The sequence below is a fragment of the Dipodomys ordii genome, unplaced genomic scaffold (assembly GCF_000151885.1).
Source record: "Dipodomys ordii isolate 6190 unplaced genomic scaffold, Dord_2.0 Scaffold79, whole genome shotgun sequence".
Lineage (NCBI taxonomy): Eukaryota > Metazoa > Chordata > Mammalia > Rodentia > Heteromyidae > Dipodomys > Dipodomys ordii.
Genome location: NW_012267295.1, coordinates 3290022 through 3299504, shown reverse-complemented (window position 1 = coordinate 3299504; position 9483 = coordinate 3290022). Strand labels below are relative to the sequence as shown.

At 48.0% G+C, this 9483-nt stretch overlaps 1 protein-coding gene across 1 annotated transcript in view; it reads right to left on the bottom strand.

Moving 5' to 3' along the window:
* The window catches only part of Ddx17 (DEAD (Asp-Glu-Ala-Asp) box helicase 17), a 20917-nt gene extending 20472 nt beyond the window's left edge, over positions 1-445 (bottom strand). Inside the window, exon 1 of the mRNA XM_013024845.1 lies at positions 79-445. Within this exon, the coding sequence (XP_012880299.1) occupies positions 79-128 (50 nt within the window). The 5' untranslated portion in view covers positions 129-445. The remainder of the gene's footprint in view (positions 1-78) is intronic.
* Positions 446-9483: the final 9038 nt, after the last annotated feature.

The following is a 9483-nucleotide window of genomic DNA, read 5'->3' as shown; positions in this document are numbered from 1 at the left end:
CGGGCCCGCGCAGTCGGCCGCCATTGTGCCTCGGGGGCCCGTAGCCCGCGCGGCCTCCCCCGACTCCCGCCGTCTTACCCGCCACGATCTCGATCTCGGTCCCGGTCCCCAAAGCCGCCTCCGCGCATGGTCCCAAATGGATAGAGATCGGGGAGCGGGGCACGGATGGCCGGGCTCGGAAGGGCCTGCGGTTCCGGCCGGGTGACGACCGATGGCGGCGGCGCCTCCGCTGTTGGGGCGGCGGCAGGCGCGGCGCTCTCTCGCTCCGACGCGCTGTCTCCCGTCGCAGACGCCACCGTCGCCGCCTCTCTCGTCGGAGACGGGAGCAAAACACAGAGAATCGGGGTTATAAAGACGGTGGGTAGGTCTGGATACGCTCAAACCGGGCAGGGCCGCGGTCTAGGCGTCTCCTTCCTTCCCAGCGACTGCACAAAATGGCGGCCGCCGCGGAGACTGCTCCAAATTAACGCTACGCACGGCGGGGACCGTACGTAAACAGCGTCTCGGAATAGCCCGAGGGCTCCGCTGGGCGCTACGGAAATTCTTGGAAGCGATTTACGTCAGTATCGGAGACGGGTGCGTTTTGCTATCGGCTAAGAAAAACAAAGTACGTAAGAGGCGTAGAATTCTCGCGCCGCCTGAAGTCGAACGTGGGGGTGGGGCGAGGGGCCAGCCCCTCCTCCCCTCGTGCGACGTAACATTCCTTAGTCGTTAGTCGGCCCACTATTGCGGAGCTGCGCTGTGTGCGTAGCGCATTCTGTTTGGAGAATAGAGGATTTGGCCGGATTCCGACGGCGGGACGCAACGTGAAGCCGCCGTACGGGGGCTTGCTCTGCGGGAACAATGACTCTGCTCGCGTTGCTGTCGTTAAACTTGAGCGTCCTCAGGCTTGGGCCGGGCCTCTTCGAGAGCCTTGGCGGCCCTGTGGTCCCACCGTCCCCGGCCGCCGAGACAGGTCTCGTGCCCGGGAGCCATTTCTGCCGGCTTCCTTCCGCCCCGCCGCCGCCGGCAGCCATGATAGGTGCGCGGGGTTTCCGCCGCCGCCGCCATTAAGCGGTGTGGCCTGGAGCCGTGGTCGCCGGCCGTGCTCTCTTGGCGGGGCGGGGCGGGGCAGGGCCAGACCCGGCTCTGCGCCCCGCGCCCGGCGCCCAGGCCGGCTGCCCACGCTGTCCGCGCCCTTTCCCTTCCAGATGCACCTGAAAGTCTCCTGGCCTGGCCCCGCAGCACCCCGCATCGTGCCCCCCACCCCGGTCCTTGAAGCCTGCGCTTCCCAAGGCCTGGTTTTTGCAGACGGAGGAAGGAGGAGAGAGATGGGGGGCCGCCGGTGCGGGCATCGGCTCCCGCACGTGCCACTTGGGCCACAGCGGGTTCCTCCTCCAGCGGGTTTGCCAGGGTGATGGTCGGTCCTTGAACCAGTGTTGATGTTGAATGGCACAATGGTGTGCAAATGCTTCCTGTGCTTCTCAAATTAGACCTCAGGCTAAAGTCCAGCAGACCCATGTTAGCTCTGACCACCAGCCTCCCATGTGCCAGGTAGACAGACCTGATGAAGGGCAGCAAAAAGAGACTGATTACACGGCAGCAGTGAGAAGACAGCACTGCAGTACACCTTCAGCCGGCTTTAGGAGCACCAATAATTGGCCTTAGGTTAAATAGAATTGGAGGCAGAGAATGAGAAAGGTTTAAAACAGTTTAAAACAGTCCCTAGCCGGGCACCCGTGGCTCACGCCTGTCATCCTAGCTACTCAGGAGGCTGAGATCTGAGGATCAAGGTTCAAAGCCAGCCCGAGCAGGAAAGTCTATGAGATTCTTATCTCTAATAAACCACTAGAAAACCGAAGTGGCGCTGTGGCTCAAGCGGTAGAGGCTCGTCTTGAGCTGAAGAGCTGCTGCACCCAGGCCCAGAGTTCACGACGGACCAAAACAAACAAAACAGTCCCAGGTCAAGGATGTGACCTGGTTGACCATTAGCCCAGTCTCTGGGGTCCAGTGGGTAGTTTACCTGTTAACTGTTTTAAGATAATAAGAAGGTATTGCTAGCCAGGCACCTGTAGATTATGCTTGTAATCCTATGCAGGAAGCTGGAATCTAAAGATCATGGCTCAAAGCCAGGAAGGGTAAGAAGGTCCTGGCTGGGCAAGACTGGTCTCTGGTTATGAGCAAAGAAGCAGAAGTGGAGCTATGGCTCAAGGGATATAGCACACACTTTGGCTTGTTTTTTTTTTTGCTGGTCATGGGGCTTGAACTCAGGGCCCGGGCACTGTCCCTCAGCTCTTCAGCTCATGGCTAGCACTCTACCATTTGAGCCACAGCTCAAATAAACAGAAAAGGTTGGAAGTGGCACACTCAAGTGGTAGAGTGCTAACGTTGAAGAAAAAGAAGCTCAGGGACAGTGTTTAGTATAACAGGTACCATCTTGATGGATGATATAGTATTGGGTTTGACAGGCACCATCTTATCTTCATGGTGGAGGCAGGAAAGTCCCACTTCCCAAGGGATGGGCATGTCTGAATTTCTAGAGGTAGGGGCAGGGACTTGGATAATAGGTTAGTTACTGGACCTGTCATATATATTTTTTTGGGGGGGGTCCGGTCATCGGGCCTGAACTCTGGGCCTGGGCGCTGTCCCTCAGCTCTTCAGCTCAAGGCTAGCACTTTATCACTTGAGCCACAGCGCCACTTCTGGCTTTTTTTTCTTTTTGCTTATGTAGTGCTGAGGAATCGAACCCAGGGCCTCAGGCATGCAAGGCACGCGCTCTACCACTGAGCCACCTTCCCAGCCCCTGGTTATATATATTTTTAATAGTCTTTTATTGTTTGCCTGGGGTGACCTGGACTGCAATCTTCTTATTTATCTTTCTTGGATAACTGGAGTGACAAGTGGGTGCCAGCACTAAGCTTTTTTTAGCTGGTTGAGGCTGAGCTGCACTGAATCACTGATCGTCTCTTGCTTCGCAGGTGGCTGGCATTATAGGCATGAGCCACCATGCCCACCTCACATTCATGACACATCTCCAACCCCAAGGTGAGCAGTTAGTTATATAAGTCAGGTAGTGAGTACATTTCTTTTTGGACAATGTCACTCCTTCCCTAAAAATGGTAGAGTTTTACGTTTGAGCAGAAATTTCAGGGGGAGTGCCCAGACCCTGAGTTCAAGTCCCAGAACCTACACCAACCTGATACTGACAGTTGAGTTCTAATATTCACTGTGTTCCATGTATATGCTATGAGTTTTCATTGCTTTAACTTCATCTGTAAGTGAAATAATAGAACCTCATTGGGATGTGGGAAAGATGACCTCTGAAACACCAGAGAGGTGCGTAGTGCATAATATGCATCGGATATGAGTTGTGTTCACTTTTCACTTTATGTGTGAAAGCTAACCCTCAGGTTAAATAGCTGGTCCAGGACCTCTCAATGGGCAAATGGCACGTTTAGTACTCAGATGCAGATTCCTGGCAAGACTCTGACTTAAAACTATGGACATTGTGATGGATAGTGTCTTATGGAGGGCTGTCCTGTACTTTGTAAGATGTTGACCAACATCATTTTTTCTTTTGTCAGTTGTGGGGCTTGAACTCTGGGCATGGATGCTATCCTCGAGCTCTTCAGCTTAAGGCAAGGCACTCTACCACTTGAGCCACACAGCCACTTCCAGTTTTCTGTTGGTTAATTGGAGAGAAGAATCTCATGGACCTTCTTGCCCTGGCTGGCTTTGAACCACAATCCTCAGATCTCAACCTCTGAGTAGCTAGAATTATAGGTGTGAGCTGCTGGTGCCCTGCTATCCTTGTTCTTTACTATTAGATGCCAGGAGATCTCTCTCCTTACTCAGGTCATGACAACAAAAATGTCTCCAGATACTGCCTGATGTCTCTGGGGGCACCTCCCTATGGGATCAGAGAACCACATTTGTTCTTTCCACTGTCATGTTTGTGTGTGGTTTGTCTTCTCAGACCTCTACCTGAGCCAATAATATCATTGCCATTTTCATGTCTTTTGTGGGTTACAAAGCAGTAAAATTTATACTCAAGACTCAGACAACTTTCAAACAGATAATTTTTTTTGTAGTTTACAAAGCAGTAAAATTTATACTCAAGACTCAGAGAACTTTCAAACACAGAATGTTTTTGTTCAGATTTTAAAGTCTTCAGTTTCATTTTGCAGCGATTTATGCCGCAAGCCACCTAAGTTCTACACATAAATTCGATCAAGTTTTTACCACTCTGAAATTTTCATCAAGCTCACCCCACCAGGTGCTTTCCCACTTGGCCAGTCTGGAAGTTTCCTGCTTAAAAAACTTCAGTGACTCCCAAAGACCTGGAGAGTTAGCTTTAACCCCACAGTCTGACATTGTGGGCCTTCTAACATCCCTCTGCTTCAGTAGCTTGCCTCCCTTCTCTATTCCTCACCCACACTTTTAAATTTTGCCAACTTCAGTGATTTTGGTTAACCCTCTCTCTATGCATAAAAATAGATTTGACTTGGGGCTGGAGGTGGAGCTCCGTGCATGTGCAAGGAAGGCCCTGGGTTCAATCCCCAGAAACCCCCACAGCCGTCATACACTGACTCTCAAGTCTCACTTCTGGCCTCTTGGAGACTTAGCAGAGAGATCTGTGCTTTGGCACTGATAGGCACTAATCACTTCCCACCTGAAAAGCAGATTCCTCCCCTTGACACACAGCACACAAAACCCAGAGACAAGAGGTGCAGACGACACAGCTCACTGGGGGTAAAAAGGGTGACTCACAAGCCTAGAGAACAGTATTAATATGTCTTAAAAGACTCAGAAGAAGGGATTATAATTAACAAGGTGTGACAAATCCCACATGAGCACACACAAATGCTTGGCATTTATCTTTCCGAACACACAGGATGATACACCCACCCTGCCCTTTGCCTCAACAAATGGACTTTTCTAATTAGGGTGCAGCAAAAAATTCTAAACAGGCTGCAGCAAAAGGAAGTATTTTTTGTGTGTCAAAATATAATAGCCCTAAGTCATGGGGATCTTAGTAGATGAAAGCTCTCTTGTTTGTTAAATATGAAAAATTTTACAGATAGTGTTAAATGATGGCTATGAGGATGCAAATTTTAAGCCAGAAGAGAAATGGCTGCACAAGGGGTGGATGGGGAAAGAGGCAATGATTTACTTTTCAATAAAAATTGATACAGCTGGGCTGGGAATATGACTTGGTGGTAGAGTGCTTACCTAGCGTGCACGAAGGCCTGGGTTCGATTCCTCAGTATCACATAAACAGAAAAGGCCAGAAGTAGAGCTATGGCTCACGTGGTAGAGCACTAGCACAAAAGGTAGAAGACAGCCTTCAGGGCCTGAATTCAAACCCCAGATCCAATAAGCACGCATGCATGCTCACGTACGTGTACATACACACACACACACACACACACACAGCCTTCAGGGCCTGAATTCAAACCCCAGATCCAATAAGCATGCATGCATGCTCACGTATGTACACACACACACACACACACACACACACACACACAGCCTAAGGGCACCCAGGCCTTGAATTCAAACCCAAAGGACCAGCCAAAAACAAAACAAAACAAAAAACCCTAAGGAACTAGGAGCATTTTTGCTTTCTTTTTGGTAAACTGGAAGGGGAAGTCTGCCTGCCTTTGCTGGAGAGGAGGGTAGGTATATAGTAAAATCAAGACTTAGTAGTTGAGGAAGAGTTAGGAGTTTGCTGGGATTCTTTTGTGTCCCTGGATAGATATGGAGTTGTCAATCAGACCAGGACTGAGTGGGGTGTCAGAGGAAAGCTATGTCCTGCCAAAGGTAAGAAGGAAAACTAATCACAGAGTACATAATTATGTATAGCCAATTGCATTTTAAAAAATATGGACTTAGAGGCCAGGCGTCAGTGGCTCATGTCTGTAATCCTAGCTACTCAGGAGGCTGAGATCTGAAGATCCTGATTCAAAGCCAGCCAGGGAAGGAAAGTCCATGAGACTCTTATCTCCAATTAACCACCAGAAACCTGGAAGTGGTGCTGTGGCTCAAAGTGGGAGAGCATGAGCTGAAGAACTAAGGGACAGTGCCCAGGCCCAGACTTCAAACCCCATGACTGAAAAAAATATACTTAGTTTTGTAGTCTCTGTTTCTCCGCCATTTATCTCTCCATCGGTTTAGTTACTCACAGTCAAATGCAATCCAAAAACATTCCAGAAACAAATAATCCATAAGTTTTATTCTTTTTAATTTTGTTGAAAAATTAAATTGCTATGTTGCCAGGCCGGTCTCAAACTGATGGGCTCCAGTAAATGTCTCACCTCATCTCTAGAGTTGCTGGGACTATGTGTATTACTATTCTGGACTTAGCAATTCTTCAGTTTTAGTTTGTGCAAAGTTCTGAGTAGCATAATGAGACCTTGCACCATTCTGCTCTTTTCCTCCCCTCAGAAGTAATCATCCTTCTGTCCAGTGGGCCCACTTAGTATATACTACCCACCTGGTAGCTCAGCATACACCTGTTTCACTTATAGTTCAATATTGTAATGTTTATTTACTTGAGTCTTGCTATGGAGCCCAAACTAGCTTTGAACTCCTTTTTTTTGGGGGGGGTTAAGTATTGAGGTTTGAACTTAAGAGTCTTGTGCTTGCTATGCATACCCTTTACTGCTGATCCCAGCCTTCAGGCCTGTTTTTTGCTCATAATTTTTTTTATTGTGAAAATACTGTACAGAGGGGTTACAATTACATGGGCAAGGTTTTGCTAGTAATTTTTGAGATAGGGCCTTGCTTCCCACCTGAATCCACACCTGGTTCTAAATCCATCTAGCTTAGGCTTTCCATCATTACTGGGACCACAGGCACAGATTACTTCATGTAGTTTCCCTCTGTTGCAATGGAATCTCAAAACTTTTTGGCTGCATGCCAGGGGCTCAAACCTGTAATTCTAGCTACTCAAGAGACTGAGAGCTGAGGATCACAGTTCAAATCCGTGACTCATCTCCAATTTACCATCAAAAGCTGGAAGTGGAGCACTGACTCAAGTGGTAGAGTGCTAGCCTTGAGCAAAATAGCTCAGGGACAGTGCCTAGGCCCTGAGTTCAAGCCCCAGGGTTGGTGCACACAAAAATTTTCTGCCCTGGCTGGCCTGGAGCTACAATCCTCCCAGTTTCAACCTCCCACACAATTTAGGATGACAGTTACATATCACCATACCAGCTATGTGTTGATATAAAGTCTCACCAACTTTTCTGTCTGGACTGCCTTGAAAGAATAGAGTCCCATTCTAAGCTTTCCATGTAGCTGGGATTATGGGCATGAGCCACCAGCATCCTATGGGAAAGTTCTGGGGGAAAAAAAAAACTTACACCCCACCTACTTGGAAGTGCATGTTGCATGCTGCTGCCCTGCATGAGTCCACAACCCAACAGCTCCTTTATTCCACTGTACTTACACCCCAGACTTCCCCCACTTGCCTTTAGTACCTGTTATATCTCCAATTCTCTTTGGTGTTACTTGGGGCCCCTCTTTAGTGCTGACTGATTAAAGCCTGACCGGATCTATTTGATGTCTTGTTTTCTTTTTTTTTTTTGCCAGTTGTGGGGGCTGAACTCTGGGCCTGGGCGCTGTCCCTCAGCTCTTCAGGTCAAGGCTAGTGCCCTACCACTTGAGCCACAGGACTACTTCTGGCTTTTTTCTGCTTATGTGGTGCTGAGGACTCGAACCCAGGGCCTCATGCATGCAAGGCAAGCACTCTACCACTGAGCCAATTTCCCAGCCCCATGAGGTCTCTTGTTTTCTTTCTTTCCTTTCATCTGCTAGATCTTTCCTAATATCACCCACTACTGAGGCTTGAACTTAGGGCTTGGGCACTGTCTCTTAGCTAGTGTTCTACCACTTGATCTATAGCTCTTCTTCCGGCTTTTTGGTGGTTAATTGGTGATAAGACTCAGGGAATGCCTAGTCTGGCTTTGAACCCTGATCCTCAGATCTCAGCCTCCTGAGTAAGTAGGATTACAGGCCTGAGCCCCAGTGTCCAGCATCCCTTCCAGTTTTTAATTTGTATGTATCTTGACCATCCTGGTTGTTTGATACTTCATTGTGATTCTTATAGTTTTGAGTTTAATTATGTCTCCCCAAAATCTATGTATATTCCCAACATCTTTCTGCTTTTATGTTTTGGATAGGGTGTTATATTTTTGCCTAGGCCACACTGGATAGCGGGCTTCCTGTTTGTGTCTCCTGTGTATTTGGGATGGACAGCATGCTCAGCTTGTTGGTGGAGATGGGATCATTTTTTTGGCCTAGATTGGCCTTGAATCCCAATCCTCCTGATCTCTGCCTCCCTATGCTTAAGTTTTTTTTTTTTTGTGCCACTTCTAGTTTTCTGGTGGGTTTTTTTTTTAATTGTGATTAAGTGATTACATAATTTCCCAAATTTCACCTATGCTTAAGTTTTGAGGAAGAGTTGTTAATACTATTCAAATTGTGAATAGGATAGTCAGTTTGGGGTGGCTATGGAAGAAAATAGAAGAGAGCTTATTATATATCTTCAAGGGAGGGTCACTACATTCCATATTGGATGCCATGCAAGACCACAGGGTGATCAACATCAAGGTGGTCTTAAGGCTGAAGACTGGAATAGAGGACAGCTTGGGCTGTGGTCTTTACTGGCATGGTCGAGGGGAAGACAAGGCAGATAGGTTAGGGTAAGCAGGTGCGGATTGGCCCAGTTGGAATAATTTCTAGGGCCTCTAAATTAGAGGACTGGTTCCTTTTGCCTGGAACCAGTGCCTTTGGGATGAGGAAGGCCGAAATAGGTAGAGGTCAGGCTGTAGAGTGGTTAGTTTGCTTATCAAAGGCATGCCATTGCTGCAGACCTTGCTGAATTCTCTCTCCTTCAGGATGCCCATCAACCTTTTATACCTCTTCAGAGACTCAAATGATCAGAATCTGCCTTTGCTTCCCTAAGAATCACCTAGCCCAGGAAGGGCCAGCGCGGGGCATCTGCCTCAGCTAGAAAGATTTTTTTGAAGTTGTCAAAATATATTTATACCTGGGAAAAAACCCACACAAGTAACAAAACCTTTCTTTTCCTTGGGACAAAAGTAAACCTTAATGTTTGTATGCCAAAAATATTCATTTAGTAACTTTGTAGAGTACAGAAAATCTACTCCTAGATGATTTGATGTCCAGGGGTTTGAAAGAAGGAAAAGGAAGGAGAAAATCTCTGCATTCGCAGGCCTGCACTGTGAACAACTCCTGTGGTCAGACTGGGCTTCTTTTGGCATCAGGGTCCCTGGGCCTCAGTGCTGTCTCTGCTTAACTCCCCTTCCCTTCCATTTAAAGGTCATGCAAGACCACACAGCTTATAAACTAATTGTGTGATTATTTGCTCTCTTATTATTATTATTTTTTTGGTCCAGTTGTGGGGCCTGAACTCTGGGCCTGAGCACTGTCCCTCAGCTCTTCAGCTCAAGGCTAGTGCCCTACCACTTGAGCCACAGC